At 49.1% G+C, this 16727-nt stretch overlaps 1 protein-coding gene across 1 annotated transcript; it reads right to left on the reverse strand.

The window, feature by feature from the left end:
* Positions 1–485: 485 nt before the first annotated feature.
* On the reverse strand, positions 486–9797 carry LOC119340404 (protein DETOXIFICATION 40-like). The gene is made up of 7 exons (XM_037612314.1): positions 9398–9797; positions 1880–2511; positions 1693–1749; positions 1356–1594; positions 1142–1260; positions 956–1042; positions 486–684 (listed from the first exon to the last, which is right to left on the reverse strand). The coding sequence occupies exons 1-7, from the start codon at positions 9752–9754 to the stop codon at positions 616–618; spliced, it is 1560 nt and encodes a 519-aa protein (XP_037468211.1). The 5' UTR covers positions 9755–9797; the 3' UTR covers positions 486–615.
* Positions 9798–16727: the final 6930 nt, after the last annotated feature.

Below are 16727 nucleotides of genomic sequence, written 5' to 3' on the forward strand. Positions count from 1 at the left end.
CATCCTATATCGAGAGACCGAATAACCGACAGGTTCAACCGTTACAACATCATATGGGATGAACTGTTGTAGCATACATGATTGTGCTTTTCGCCGCTGGTGTGATGCATGCCGCCAATGCACATGTTTGCTTGTTTTCGCAGGGTGCTATTAGCCCCCACGGCACACACGGTTGTGCATTGCATACCATGTGCATTGCACGGCCCTAATGCACATGTTCCCTTAGTACCAATGTGTGGGATGGACGGCGTATCCTACACATTTTGTTTAACACAATTGTGTGCTATTGTTTGCCCCATGGTGCGTGCCTCTTGTGTGCAATGGCCCCTCCCCAACCGCACAACCTTTTTTAGTAACGATTCATGGAACCGTAAGCGATGGGGTTTTTGAACCATGTGAGATAACATGATTGCACTAGTGGTGGAGAAATGCGGATTACGTATGGGACAAGAATGTTGCTGTTACCATGCTTGTGAACCGTGAACTCCATAAATGATATGATTTAGAACATGAAAATTTGCTCAATGGTGAATTTCATGATGAATTTTTCAAATTATGGATATTAAATTGCACCAAATCCATGGGCGGTTGAACCATATAATTTGTATCCTTATTTCATTCTTGCGGTGCTAATAGTGGTTTCTTGCCTTCCCACTTGTGCAATCTTTCCACCGCTGCCACCACCTGCAATTAAATTAGAAGGTAACTCTTGAAGTTCTTATCATCGATGGTGACTACATCTTATGCAATGCCCTTTACAAGTAATATATTGAGAATACTTTAGTCTGAGTACGGTGCATATTGCCATATTGGTGTCTAACAGTGCGATGTGTTGCTTATTTGTTGATATTTTCTTATGTTGGTTCAGAACTCTTTTCAAATAGAGCATCATTATCTTCAAACGACTATGTAACTTTCAGTTTCAGCGAAACTCATTGCAGGTGAATCCCTTTACCTCTTTGTTCCAGTCAGTCCTGAAGATAACCCACATCAATATGATGTTCTGCATTAGGGTCCCACCAATCATACCACTCCATAAGCCCTGCATTAATTTTGTGTCATCCACTCTCACATACCAAAAAATATGCATCACTGAATCAGGGTAGATTTATCCATAGCCATGCAAGGAGGCCTTAATTACCGCCGCGCCAAGGTCAAAGTAGAAGCCGAGGAGGCAGCCAAGCGGGACGCCAACGATGTAGTAGCAGCCAACATTGACGTAGGCGACGAAGGCTTGCCATCCGCAGCCCACCGCTACCCCTGCTTATGAAATACTCCATCAGTGCGTGTGTGCACAGTTGTATAATCCAATGTTCAGAACAGGTCCTACGTTCTCTGTATGTTTTTGTATTTACCTGACAGCACCGGTTGGATGCCGTTGAGAATGAGGGTGAGCGCCAGCAGTGGGGTCAGCTTGGACACTGCTGCTGCCACGTCCTCACCGCCAGTGTAGATGTAGCTGATGTAGTCACGGAAGAAAAGAATGACCATTGAGATTATCACCGATACGATGAATGTCAGCATCGTCACTACCACCACGGAGAACGCCGCTGACTTGGGATTTCCGGCACCAAGCTCATTGCTCACCCTCACGCTGTGTTGTAAAACACACAGTCCCAAGTTGTTACTCCTTGCCGAGTTCAGTTCATTGCAAGTGCAAACTTCATAAGTAGCTACGATGATTATCTTTACCTGGCTGCTGCGTTGCATCCAACTGAAATCATGAACACCCACCCAGAAATGGTCATGCTGCAAACGTACAAGTATGGCAAAAAGATTAATTGTGTTGCGCCATCATCTCAAGAAAGCATTTCATTCAGAAAAAAATCTCAAGAAAGGATGCGACCAATATTAGTCAAATTTCGTTAAAACTAATTACCAGACAGTGAGTGACGCGAGGGCAATTTCGGGGTCCTTGAGGAGGCCAGCAGCGAGGACGAGTATTTGAAAGTACCAATTCTCAAGGCAGATCATGACAGCAGATGAAATGGACAACTTGAAAAACTCAGGCAGACCAGAGAATGCCTGCACGGAGAATCCAGACCATGTGAGCCGGCACCGGCTGCTATTAACGATGTAGACGAAATGAGCGACCACGATGATCCACCAGCTGATGCTCAGCATGAGCGAGGAGCCCAGGAGCCCCAGACCAAATTTGTAGACGACGAGGTAGCTGAGTACGAGGTGGACGGCAAGCGTCCCGGCGGAGATGTATGCGCTCGGCGCCATGATGCTCTGTGCCTGCATGAACTTCTGGATGGGAAAGATGACCGCGTAAGCGAAGATCTGCGGGATGAGGCCATAGACAAAAATGGCGGCGGCGTGGGCGATCTCGGGTGACTGGCCGAGGAGGATAAGAATGCGGCTGGAGAAGATGTAGAGGACGGCGAGTGGGACGCCGGTCGCCATGAGAAGTATGGCCGAGCGTTGCATGTAGATGCCCATCATGTCGAACTTGTTTGCGCCGTACGCCTGCCCGCACAGCGTCTCCACCGCGCTCCCCATGCCAAGCTACATTACGTTATAGAGTTCGTCAATTGCAATTGCTGATAGACTAGCCGTCCTTGACCACAGCTAGCATGTCTGTTAGTTCTATAGGATTTTACGAAAGGCGAGATGAGATTTAGCAAGGCTTCGTGAAATCATAAACTCAGGAATTGCAAAGCAGTATTTTTATTCATATATTAACTCGAAACTAGTGTAATGTTCGTGCGTTACCATATTACTATTATATTGGATTAGTAAGATATACAGCAAAACCAACGCAATTCCTAAGATCCGCAGCCAGCCACGGTTCGGATCAGGTGGACGGAGTAAGAAGATGTTGAAGAGCGGAGAAAAAACCAAACAGGCAAACATCGCGCGTGTGTAACACCCTCAGGTCTGGGTGCACCATTGCAATTTTTGAATCTGTGGAGGCATGCACAAATATCAAGTAGGTGCGGCTCGGCCACATGAGAAGTTATAACGGAGCTAAACCCATTTAATGTTCTGACTTAGATTTTCTTTGACAAAAGGTGAATTTTATGGAATCAAAACAAAGCATCGAGAGAATACGAACACAATGACTACACACCCGACTTCTGTACAATTGGGATGCAGAGTCAACACCAACACAAGGAAACAAAAACTCATCGGCAAACACAAGAGTCAGATAAGTAGGGATGACAATGGGTAGGGTATTGGGCGCGGGTAGAACAATACCATACCCGTACCCGTGTAGTTAATTAATGGGTATAAAATTCTAATCATACCCGTGTTCACGGGTTTAAAACTTTACCTGTACCCATACCCGATGGGTATCCATACCCATTGGATACCCAATGGGTAAATCAAATAGTGCACAAGAATAACAGATAGATGAGTACATAACAATTACCTCAATTATATTGACAATTGGTGACAACTTTAACATAGGTTCACAAGCTCACAACACAAATTTAACATAGGTGCATTTGTTAACCATGAGTAAGGTTCACATGTCTGTATAAATGGGTAGGGTGTGTGTATAACCATGGGTAAAAGGCTATACCCGTGCCTTACCCATGACTTAATGGGTAGGGTATGGGTACTACCCGTGGATATAAATTTGTGCCCATACCATACCCATTCGGGTACGATATCCGTGGTATCCATACCCATGGATAAAATTGCCATCCTTAACTAGAACCATATGCATCCTAAATTTGGGTCAAATTTGGGTCGGAGGCGTACACAAAGTGAACGTTAATTTTATGGCTAATTTTTTAAAAATAATACACTTTTTTTAATAAATTAAAAAATATTGCGCCGTTTAGATTTATTTCAAAAATAATACGGCATCGGTGTCCGGGAAGCCCACTGGCTTCCAGTCGGCCACCGGTAAGCCGAGTGGGCCCAATCGGCCACCGGCAAGCCGATTAGTGGCCAGTCGGCCAGGTGCGCATGCAGTCAGTCAGGGGGTAGCCGATAAGTGGCTACAAGCCTCGATGGTTGGACTGATGGGTGCAAGTGCTCGTGCTCCTTCTCACGGCTAGCTTCAACGCGCTCGTGCTCCTGCTCATCCGATAAGTGGCTATATATCTCATCTGGGTGATTACCACCTGCAGCACGGCCAGCTTCAATGTGCTCGTGCTCCTGCTCATGCCGCACGGCAGCCTCGAAGCGTACCTCTACCCGCACGACGACGACGGCGGCGGCGGCAACAGACTAGGCTTCGGGCAGCTCGTGGGCATCGCGAGCGACGTGGTCGAGGGGATGGCCTACCTGCACCACTACGTGCCGGTGAGGGTCGTGCACTGCGACCTCAAGCCGAGCAACACTCTCCTCGACGACGGAATGCGCGCCGTGATCTCCGACTTCGGTATCGCGCGGCTCGTCGCGGGCGCCGAAGCCACCAGCAGCATGAGCGACGACGACTCCGCCGCTCCGTGCAACTCCATCGCCGCCGGATTGTTGCAGGGTTCGGTTGGCTACATCGCACCTAGTACGTGACACACACATAAGTTTGTGCATGCATGCTCGACGTGGCATTGATTATCGGGAAGCGGGAGTGGGAGTACGAGCGCGTTGAAGCTGGCCATGCGGCATGAGCGGGAGCACGAGCACGTTGAAGCTGGCCATGCGGCATGAGCGGGAGCACGAGCACTTGCACCCATCCGTCCATCCATATAGGCATATAACCACTTATGGGCTATCCCGAAGCCGACTGCATGCTCACCTGGCCGACTGGCCACTACTCGGCTTACCGGTGGCCGATTGGGCCTACTCGGCTTACCCGTGGCCGACTGGAAGCCAGTCGGCTTCCCGAACTCGGATGCCGTATTATTTTTGATTTTTGAAATAAATCTAAACGGTGTAATATTTCTCAAATTTATTAAGAAAAGTGTATTATTTTAAAAAAAAATAGCAATTTATTTTATGTGTTCACCTAGTCCGTCTGTGTTCAGGCCTGGCACACGTGTCACCGACCCATCTCTCTATCCTTCTTATTTTATTGGCTGGCCCACCACCCCACCTCACGTCTCTCCGCAGGACGGTCTCTCCCCCACAGGTCGATGTCGCCACACCACCGAACCTCGCCGCCGCCAGAGTTCTCTGCTACCCTGCTCCTTCCTAGCTTCCTTCCTTCGTCCTCCTCCTGTCCTCCATCGTTCGTTTACCCCTCTCTCTCCTACAGGTCGCTGCCGCCACCGTCTCAAGTCGTGAAGTAGTAGTAGCAGCAGCAGCCGAATGGGTGCTGCAAAGGGACGCGTCTCGGCGCTGCTCGGGGCCTTCGCCCCTCCGGCGTCCGCGGCGTCATATCCTGCAAGTGAGACCCGGCTTCTTGCTGGGGAAGTGGGGATCGAGCCAGCAAGCTGGGCTAAGTCCACGGTGAAGTACGAGGGCCGGGTGCACATGGAGACGGCCTTCGATGGCAACAAGTTGGGGATCGAGCCTTAGGCCGTGGAGGTCACCCAGAGTGGCGAGTTGCTCGTCCGCCTCTCCAGTCTCTGTGTCCACTACGGCCACACCTACCTCGTCTTCGAGTTCGGCGAGAACGGCGCGCTCAGCGACCGGCTCCACGCGGCGGCGCCACCCTCATGTGGAAGCAGCGTGTGCAGGCGGCCTTCGACGTCCCCGACGGCCTCGTCCGCGTGCAAGGCAGCGGCGCGGGAGCTCGAGGCAGTTCATGGAAGGACTCCCACCAGGTATTCGACGGAATGCCGGGATGGACATCACAAGATGCGCCCAACTCAAACGAAAAAGCAGACATGGTCGAGTGAACGAGCGACCTAAATGAATAAAATGCACACAAAATCGGTGTCCGTTGATGTCACCGCGTTGGAGTTGCTCTCAAAACGGGGATTTCGAACTGTCCGCACTCTGCGCACCGAAAAACTCTAGGCGGGGCTCTTTCGGCGAAAGATTACTAGTCCTCGCCTGAATCAACACAAAATATCCGGCGCCGGGCTACGCTAAAGATTCGGACGGTAGCCCAAGTGGGGCAGTTATGGAAATATATACGATTCAAATACCAATATAAGATGCGCATTCCGTCTATACTTTATATCCTGTCTAAACGCTGCAGTGACAAGATTAAAAAAATACTGCTCAATAGAAACTGTCCCCAACACCGCTTGAAGTCTACGAAGGGGCGCTCTCAAAAGTTTTATATAGACAATGGGTTGAATAGCTGATTTCTATAGTTCAGCGAGCTGTCAGATGAATAGTCGTTTCATGATACCCAGGGTTTAGAGCAACTCCAACGAGCTGACCCAAACGGACGACGCTTTTGCCCGCCTTTTGTCCGTTTGGGTCGGCAGCCCTCCCGATGTCCGTCCTTTTTTAGATTTGGGTCGGCAGCGCGCCCAACGTGCTGACCCATTTCATGACCGCGCACGCTTAGATCATGCCAGCGCGCTGGAAAGGTTCGCGCGCGCGGGGAATCGGCCTAGCGCGCGCTGGCTTTGGCGCACCAGAGCGCGGGAAATGTTCGCGCGCATTTTGGCACGCCGCGGCCGGCGCTCGTTATAAGATGGCGCTCCATCCACACTCACTCCGCCGCCCACTCGTCTCGCCCCCTCTCACTAGTCTCGCCGCCTGTGCGCCACCATGTCGATGTGTCCTCGGCGCTTCGGATTTTCGCGGAGTCCGCGAGCGCCCCTCCGTCACTTTCTTCACCGAGTTCTTGTTTGGCGAGAAACGCCTCATCCTCGGCACTTTCAACACCGCTAAGCAGGCGGCCCGCGCATACGACGTGGCGGCGTGGCGCCCCCTGCGGCCGAGTCGGGAGATGAATTTTCCTGACGTGTTGAGTCAGCGGGCGCAGGATCTGGCGCCTCTCCCGCAGCTTTTCACAAACGAGGATCGTCGCGTCCATCGGAGGCGGCTGCATTGCCTCGCCATCGCCGAGATGGACGTGCAAGCCTTGGTGGTGTGGCGCGAACGCTTCCCGCAGGACATCGTCGACGAACGTCAGTTCTATGAGCAGAGGAAGACGGAGAGGAGGCCAGGAGGACGGAGCGAGCCGCCTATCGGGAGGGCAAGCGTGCGCGGAAGCAGGCCGCTCAATTGAGACTGAAGCTGCGAGAAACATCAGGCTGGGACTTCGCGGACGAGTAGGCTGCTGACGCCTATATTCAGACGTCGGAGGAGGACATTACCGAGTCAGAGTCGGAAACCGACGAGTAGTTGATCTTTTCTTTTATCTGTGTACATAACAACTATCTATGTATCATTTTTCATCGGAAAAAATGGCCGGCGGTGTAGGCCACGAAGCAGGCGGTGGAGGGTGTGCACGCGCGGGGAGGAGAGAGGGCACGCGCGCACGTCCATTTTGTGTCCGCCCCGACGCAAATCCGGCTAAAAAATGGGCTGGGAATGGGTCAGCAGGCGGACGAAAGCGGACACGCGTCCGTTTGGGTCGGTGTATTGGGCCGTCTTTTCTGTCCGCGCCGCCCAAACAGACAATGGCGGACGAAATGGGTCGCCTCATTGGAATTGCTCTTAGGGCATCTACAACGCTAACCCATATAAATCACCTATATACACGTTCGGACCGTGCTGTCTGGACCGCAGAAATCATTCAACACGGTTATGTATCTATCCACGGCGCGGTCCGAACGTAATTTCTCCCATAAAATGAAGAACATGAGAAATTTTTCTGGAGTCCAGACATCCTTGTGACCGAGCAAAAGGCATCACGTATCCCTGTCCCCTGTGCAGATGGCGGAAGGCCGCTGATGCAGTTTGATGGTAGGATTAGCATGATTTAGCATTTGACGGATAGCATGCTTGGCTTTAGGCGGAAGGCACTAATCACTTTGTTTTATAATCTTCTATTTTGTTTCTTTTTTATATACTCATTTGGTGGAAGCAAGTAGGCTGACTGCTATACTTCAGCAAACTCATTCAAAAATTCGAACTGATAGAAGGAGGCGGGCAATATACTTCAACACTCTCCCTCACGTCTAGGCTATTTTATTCCTTAGACGTGGAAATCGATGTAGGCCGCAGAATCGTTTTATTTAATACTACGTTGGCAGGGTCTTGAATTCAAGACCTTCAGGCTCGGATACCATTTTGAATTCATGCTCCAGCCAATTCATTCAAAAGTTCGAACTGATAGAGGGAGGCAGGCGATATACTTCAACAGCTGCTAGTTTAATTGCGGGAAGGTAGTTAAAATGCTTAAGCAAGCTACTACTTTACTTGCTTCAATTGATGGAAGCTAGTTCAAAACATTGGATTAGTAGCCTTCCGCCAAAGCCAAACAATAGGCTAATGAAGCTTTCAATTAATAGCTAGGAGCTTTGGCGGAATATATGCGGAAGCTTAGTAGCATCATTTGGCGGGAGCTTTGCTTCCGCCGTGGTGCTTGGTGCTTATAGTGCCTCATTTAGCAGGGTGCTTAGAAAATATTTGTTACTAATTAAATTATAAATCATGTTTTTTTCTAACTTAATAGATGCGGATATATGCGGATAGTGTTGGATGACGATCTCCTGCATCCGTGTCCGCAGACTGGTCCCTCCCTGTCTGCAGACGAATGTGGGGAGAAAATTGCGGTTTAACATTGGAGATGCCCTTAACTCCTTTTTTCTTTGCAAACCATACATAACTCCTTGGCTACACCTTCTGACCTAAATTCGCCTCATTAGCATGAACATGATACACTACAAACGTTGACAGTTTAGCTGCCAAGCAAATTAATACTCTCTCTGTCGCTGATTTAGCACAATTTTAGTACAAAGTTGTACTAAGTCTGTGACACTTATTTTGAGAGTGAAGGAATTTATGCCAAAGATCTTGAAGTAAGAGTTCGTAAATTGATTCGACTAATCCAAGCCCAGCAGTAAAACGATCTACTACTACCCCCATCCTCTGCTTTATAAGTCTCGCGCACGTTTTCATCTAATACAAAATCTTTTATAGGCAGTTCGAATAAAATCTATTGTCTCAAATTTGGTTAATAAAATATAAAATTACAGGTTAGAAAGGTAAATAGTTATATCAATGAAAACTTATCTTCAATATAAATGTAATGATGCCCGCAAAAAAAATGTACTAATGATATATCTTTTGATACTATAACTAATATATCTTGTTGATCGAATTAATGGTCAAAAGTACTCCTTATAAAACAATATAGAGGAAGTAGTACTACTTCCAGTAGATTCCGATATGTCGAATCAAACGTGGTTTCCATCGGAATAAAAAGAAGGACGCTCGTCAACTTCGCAACTGGTACTCGCAAAAAAAAAAAAAACTTCGCAACTGGTAATGATTATTATCATTAGTGGTTTACAATTAGTGCTGATATACATTATTATTATTATTACTAGTGGTTTAAAATTACTGCTGATATACTAGCAGTAGCTCTAGCACCCATAAGTTGAAGTTTGCAACATTTGAGCGTGATTAACAACGTACTTACCATGAGGCCGTAGGCAAAGACCTGGATGCCGGTGTTGCCAAGGGATGCCGCGGCAAGCTCCAGCGTGCCAAGATGGCCAGAGAAGATCTGCGTCGACATGGACATGAGGTAGTTGATCATGTAGACTAGAACGGCAGGCGCCGCGAGGCGCAGCAGCATCCGCGTCTCCACCGCCGTCGCTGCGCACATCCTCCGCACCCATGGAACTGAGTCGTCGTTGAGGATGCTCTCCAGCTCGTTGCTCGCCCCGTGCCCATCATGTCTGGCGCTGCCGGCGGACGGCTGAAGCGACGCCAGCAGCGGGCTCTGCAGCTTGCCGTTGTTGTCGCTACACGGAGCCTCGCCGGCAGAACCCATGCGGCGCTCTCTCTTTGTGTGTGTGTTTCTGTTCCCCACCCTTGTGGCTGCCGAGATATAGAGGAGCTCAGCGCTTTGTTTGGACTAAAGGGGGAAATACGGATTCAGTTATTGTGGGTGACATATCAAAAATACGGAGTACATCTTATGAGAAGAGAGTTTACAATGCAAGGTCTCCGTGCCCGTGTTCTAAAAAAAAAGTCTCCGTGCCCGCGGACGTATACGCGTAGGCCGCAATAATATAATGCAGGATAAACTGGTGCACACATTCCGCGTAAGCGCTGCCCGCAAGGCGATGAAGCTTCGCAACACACGGACAAAGCAGGTCCGCGGGGGTTCCACTGGTTCGCGAGCTCTATGGCCTTTAGTCCAAACAGCGCTTCGGTAATAATATAGATATGAAATGGCGAATCCTCTTTTTAGTAGTGAGTCGGCCTAGCGGACACCTACGTCTGTTTTTCGTCCGATTGAGGCAGTCTGGTAGACATCTACGTCCGATTTCGCCTTTGGGTCGACGCATGTGCCCATAGCTCGCCCGACCCATTTTTACGGCCCGCGAGAAAAAAAAGGACACAAATATTTCAAAAATGATAAAACATTAATGCCGGCCAGAAAGGCCGACGAGGGTCCCCGTGTCCACATCTACATTAATTAAACATTAAATAAAACAAAACTATGAGGCGGCGCGTCGTCCTAGGCATCCTCGTCGTCGTCGTCCGGACCGGTGAGGTCGATCAGCGTCGGTGCAGGGCCGGCCCATAGGAACGATGTGTTCCAGGCGTTGGCGATGTCGTCCGCCGCGCGCTGTGCCGGCGCTGGCCGGGCAGGACGCGCCTCCTCCTCGGCGTCGCGCTCCAGCTGCTCGAGGAACTCGCCCTCGCGGTGCTCCTCGGCCAGCCTTCGCTGGCACCAACACTCAAGGTAGGCCGCCTCCTGCGCCTCCGTCGCCTGCATCCAGACCGGCGGCACGCTGACCCACTCGCATACTACCTCGGTCCAGGAGTAACACTCGTTGGAGGTCGGCTCCGCTCGGCCTTGGCTGGAGACGTTGGTGCCAGCGGCAGCACTACGCAGTCGCCGGCTGCCGGCAACGCCATGGCCTCCGCCATGCGCGCCTCGTACGCCTCCTCCTCATCCTCCTCCTCCTTCCTGCGCCACTCCTCCTCCTCGCTCTCCCAGAGGACAGCCGCCAGGGTCGCCTGGTCCTTCTCGCGAACGACGAGGGGCTGCGGCGGGGAGCCACGTGAGACGTCACGGACGCCGCGCCGCCTGGCTCCTTGTGCTTGAAGGCAAACCAACGCGCTCAATAGGGCGAGTCGATGCCATAGGCGGGGTTGCGGCGTTGCTCCGGCGTCAGCAGTGCCCGCCGGTGCGCACCTCCTCTGCGTGCGCCCATGCCGACCGCGGCGCCACAAGCACTGGGATCCTTTCTGGATCCAAGTGCCAGTCGTGTGGCAGGGTGACATCGAGGTAGGGGAGAGGGACGCGGTTCTCCCAGTGCCACTTCGTTGGGTGCACTGGGACGTTCACATGTTGCGTTGGCCGGCAGGAAGATGCCGGCGGAGGCGGGGTGGGAGGAGGCGGGAGAGAGGGGTGACGGGGGCCTTGCCCTTGCCTTTGCCGGAGAAGAAGCCCATCCTTTGCGGTGGCTAGGGTTGCTGCCGACGGGGGAACAGAGGGTCGCGAGATGGGGACGGGGGGCTTCTGGAAGCGGATGAGGACGCCCCCCCACCCTGTCGGTGTCAAAACCGGCGGATCTCGGGTAGGGGGTCCCGAACTGTGCGTCTAAGGCTAATGGTAACAAGAGGCAGGGGACACGATGTTTACCCAAGTTCGGGCCCTCTCTACGGAGGTAATACCCTACTTCTTGCTTGATTGATCTTGATGATATGAGTACTACAAGAGTTGATCTACCACGAGATCGTAGAGGCTAAAGCCTAGAAGCTAGCCTATGATTATGATTGTTCTCCTCCTACGGACTAAACCCTCCGGTTTATATAGACACCGGAGGGGGCTAGGGTTACACAGAGTCGGTTATAGAGAAGGGAATCTACATATCCGAATTGCCAAGCTTGCCTTCCACACAAAGGAGAGTCCCACCCGGACACGGGACGAAGTCTTCAATCTTGTATCTTCATAGTCCAACAGTCCGGCACAAGCATATAGTTCGGCTGTCCGAGGACCCCCTAATCCAGGACTCCCTCAGTAGCTCCTGAACCAGGCTTCAATAACGATGAGTCCGGCGCGCAGATTGTCTTCGGCATTGCAAGGCGGGTTCCTTCTCTGAATACTCCAAAGTAGATCTTGAACACAAGAATCGTGTCCGGCTCTGCAAAACAAATTCCACATACCACCGTAGAGAGTACAATATCCCACGAGTCTAATCTGCTGACAACTTGTCCATAGCGTGACATCACGCCGCGGCTCGGTTATTTATTCAAACCGTTTTTCCAACCTGCCACTACGCGTTTCGCGAGGCGGTTTCATTGGCACGTCTTGTCGAAGCAGAGATCGTGTCCCCTTATCACGGGATTCTCATCAATACGGGCGTGGGTAACCCAACCGCTCCATTAGTATGACTCCTTTTATTAGGCAAGTTCCAAACGGCCGCGCGGAGGATGCTTGACATTCATCCTCTTTATAAAGAGGTCAAGACCTGTCCTTTTCATTCCACGCTTGATCCTTCCCTTCCCCCACCTCGAGTTCCAATACCCAAGGCTCAGTCCAAGCGCTTCGGACCTCTAACCATGTCCAGATCCAGCCTTCAATGCCGGTGGATGGCCTCTTCTATCACATAGGAGGACATCATGAAGCTTAGGGAGGCTATGTACTTCACCGCCGAAATCCTTCACAGGTTTCCTGCTCAAGGGCAGGTTATCCCTACTTCCAAACCCAACGAGGGTGTCGTATTCGTCTCCCACTTCCTCCGAGGGCTAGGCTTCGGTCTTCATCCCTTTGTTAGAGGGCTCATGTTCTATTATGGGCTAGATTTTCATGATCTAGCTCTAGATTCCTTCCTTCACATCTCAACGTTCATCATTGTGTATGAGGCCTTCCTCCGCATTACCCCATACTTCGGCTTATGGCTCAAGACCTTCAATGTGAAGCCAAAGATAATTGACGAGCGACACGCAGAGTGCAAAGGCGCTATAATAAGCAAAGGTGTCGATGTTTTATGGCCAAAGGGTTCCTTCCCGGAAGTTTCTGACCTATGGCAATGTTGGGGAACGTAGTAATTTCAAAAAAATTCCTACGCACACGCAAGATCATGGTGATGGCATAGCAACGAGAGGGGAGAGTGTTGTCCACGTACCCTCGTAGACCGTAAGCGGAAGCGTTATGACAACGCGGTTGATGTAGTCGTACGTCTTCACGATCCGACCGATCCAAGTACCGAATGTACGGCACCTCCGAGTTCAGCACACGTTCAGCTCGATGATGTTCCCCGGGCTCCAATCCAGCAAAGTGTCGGGGATGAGTACTGCCAGCACGACGGCGTGGTGACGATGATGATGTTCTACCGGCGCAGGGCTTCGCCTAAACTCTGCGACGATATGACCGAGGTGGAATATGGTGGAGGGGGGCACCGCACACGGCTAAGGAACGATCCGTAGATCAACTTGTGTGTCCTAGGGTGCTCCCTTGCCCCCGTATATAAAGGAGCAAGGGGGGAGGCCGGTCGGCCCCTTGGGGCGCGCCAAGGAGGAGGAGTCTTCCTCCTAGTAGGAGTAGGACTCCCCCTTTCCTACTCCTACTAGGAGGGGGAAGGAAAGAGGGGGGCGCCCCCCTCCTAGTCCAATTCGGACCATAGGGAGAGGGGGCGCGCGGCCCACCCTGGCCGCCCCTCTCTCTTCCCACCAAGGCCCATGTGGCCCATTAACTCTCCCGGGGGGTTCCGGTAACCCTCCGGCACTCCGGTTTTCTCCGAAATCACCCGGAACACTTCCGGTGTCCGAATATAGTCGTCCAATATATCAATCTTTATGTCTCGACCATTTCGAGACTCCTCGTCATGTCCGTGATCACATCCGGGACTCCGAACAAACTTCGGTACATCAAAACTTATAAACTCATAATAAAACTGTCATCGTAACGTTAAGCGTGCGGACCCTACGGGTTCGAGAACTATGTAGACATGACCTAGAACTATTCTCGGTCAATAACCAATAGTGGAACCTGGATGTTCATATTGGTTCCTACATATTCTACGAAGATCTTTATTTGTCAAACCGCATAACAACATACGTCGTTCCCTTTGTCATCGGTATGTTACTTGCCCGAGATTCGATCGTCGGTATCCAATACCTAGTTCAATCTCGTTACCGGCAAGTCTCTTTACTCATTCCGTAATACATCATTTCATAACTAACTCATTAGTTACAATGCTTGCAAGGCTTAAGTGATGAGTATTACCGAGATGGCCTAGAGATACCTCTCCGACAATCGGAGTGACAAAACCTAATCTCGAATTATGCCAACTCAATATGTACCTTTGGAGACACCTGTAGAGCACCTTTATAATCACCCAATTATGTTGTGACGTTTGGTAGCACAAAAAGTGTTCCTCCGGTAAACGGGAGTTACACAATCTCATAGTTGTAGGAACTTTGTATAAGTCATGAAGAAAGCAATAGCAACATACTAAATGATCAAGTGCTAAGCTAACGGAATGGGTCACGTCAATCACAACATTCTCCTAATGATGTGATCCCATTAATCAAATGACAACACATGTCTATGATTAGGAAACATAACCATCTTTGATTAATGAGCTAGTCAAGTAGAGGCATACTAGTGACACTATGTTTGTCTATGTATTCACACATGTATCATGTTTCCGGTTAATACAATTCTAGCATGAATAATAAAGATTTATCATGATATAGGAAATAAATAATAACTTTATTATTGCCTCTAGGGCATATTTACTTCAGTCTCCCACTTGCACTAGAGTCAATAATCTAGATTACATAGTAATGATTCTAACACCCATGGAGTCTTGGTGCTGATCATGTTTTGCTCGTGAGAGAGGCTTAGTCAATGGGTCTGCAATATTCAGATCCGTATGTATTTTGCAAATCTCTATGTCTCCCACTTGGACTTGGTCCCGAATGGAATTGAAGTGTCTCTTGATGTGCTTGGTCCTCTTGTGAAATCTGGATTCCTTTGCCAAGGCAATTGCACCAGTATTGTCACAGAAGATCTTCATTGGTCCTGATGCACTAGGTATAACACCTAGATCGGAAATGAACTCCTTCATCCAGACTCCTTCATTTGCTGCTTCCGAAGCAGCTATGTACTCCGCTTCACATGTAGATCCCGCCATGACGCTTTGTTTAGAACTGCACCAGCTTACAGCTCCACAGTTTAACAAAAATACGTATTCGGTTTGCGATTTAGAATCGTCCGGATCAGTGTCAAAGCTTGCATCGACGTAACCATTTATGACTAGCTCTTTGTCACCTCCATATACGAGAAACATATCCTTAGTCCTTTTCAGGTATTTCAGGATGTTCTTGACCGCCGTCCAGTGACCCACTCCTGGATTACTTTGGTACCTCCCTACCAAACTAATAGCAAGGCACACATCAGGTCTGGTACACAACATTGCATACATGATAGAGCCTATGGCTGAAGCATAGGGAATTCCTTTCATTTTCTCTCTATCTTCTGCAGTGGTTGGGCATTGAGTCTGACTCAACTTTATACCTTGTATTACAGGCAAGGACCCTTTCTTTGCCTGATCCATATTGAACTTTTTCAACACTTTATCAAGGTACGTGCATTGTGAAAGTCCAATCAAGCGTCTTGATCTATCTCTATAGATCTTAATGCCTAATATGTAAGCAGCTTCACCGAGGTCTTTCATTGAAAAACTTTTATTCAAGTATCTTTTTATGCCATTCAGAAATTCTATATCATTCCCAATCAACAATATGCCATCCACATATAATATTAGAAATGCTACAGAGCTCCCACTCACTTTCTTGTAAATACAGGCTTCTCCAAAAGTCTGTATAAAACCATATGCCTTGATCACACTATCAAAGCGTTTATTCCAACTCCGAGAGGCTTGCACCAGACCATAGATTGATCGCTGGAGCTTGCACACTTTGTTAGCTCCCTTAGGATCGACAAAACCTTCTGGTTGTATCATATACAGCTCTCCTTTAAGAAAACCATTAAGGAATGCAGTTTTGACATCCATTTGCCAGATTTCATAAAATGTGGCAATTGCTAACATGATTCAGACAGACTTAAGCATCGATACGAGTTAGAAAATCTAATCGTATTCAACATCTTGAACTTGTCAAAAACCTTTCGCAACAAGTCGAGCTTAGTAGATAGTAACACTACTATCAGTGTCCGTCTTCCTCTTGAAGATCCATTTATTTAACATGGCTTGCTGATCATCGAGCAAGTCAATCAAAGTCCATACTTTGTTCTCATACATGGATCATATCTCAGATTTTATGGCCTCAAGCCATTTCGCGGAATCTGGGCTCATCATTGCTTCCTCATAGTTCGTAGGTTCATCATGGTCAAGTAACATGACTTCCAAAATAGGATTACCGTACCACTCTGGTGAGGATCTTATTCTGGTAGACCTACGAGGTTTTTGTAGTAACTTGATCTGAAGTTTCATGATCATCATCATTAGCTTCCTCACTAATTGGTGTAGGAATCACTGGAACTAATTTCTGTGATTAACTACTTTCCAATTCGGGAGAAGGTACAAATTACCTCATCAAGCTCTTACTTTCATCCCACTCACTTCTTTCGAGAGAAACTCCTTCTCTAGAAAGGATCCATTCTTAGTAACAAATGTTTTGCCTTTGGATCTGTGATAGAAGGAGTACCCAATAGTTTCCTTTGGGTATTCTATGAAGACGCACTTCTCCGATTTGGGTTCGAGCTTATCAGGTTGAAAACCTTTTTCATATAAGGATCGCAACTCCAAACTTTAAGAAAC

The sequence above is a fragment of the Triticum dicoccoides genome, chromosome 7B (assembly GCF_002162155.2).
Source record: "Triticum dicoccoides isolate Atlit2015 ecotype Zavitan chromosome 7B, WEW_v2.0, whole genome shotgun sequence".
Classification (NCBI taxonomy): domain Eukaryota; kingdom Viridiplantae; phylum Streptophyta; class Magnoliopsida; order Poales; family Poaceae; genus Triticum; species Triticum dicoccoides.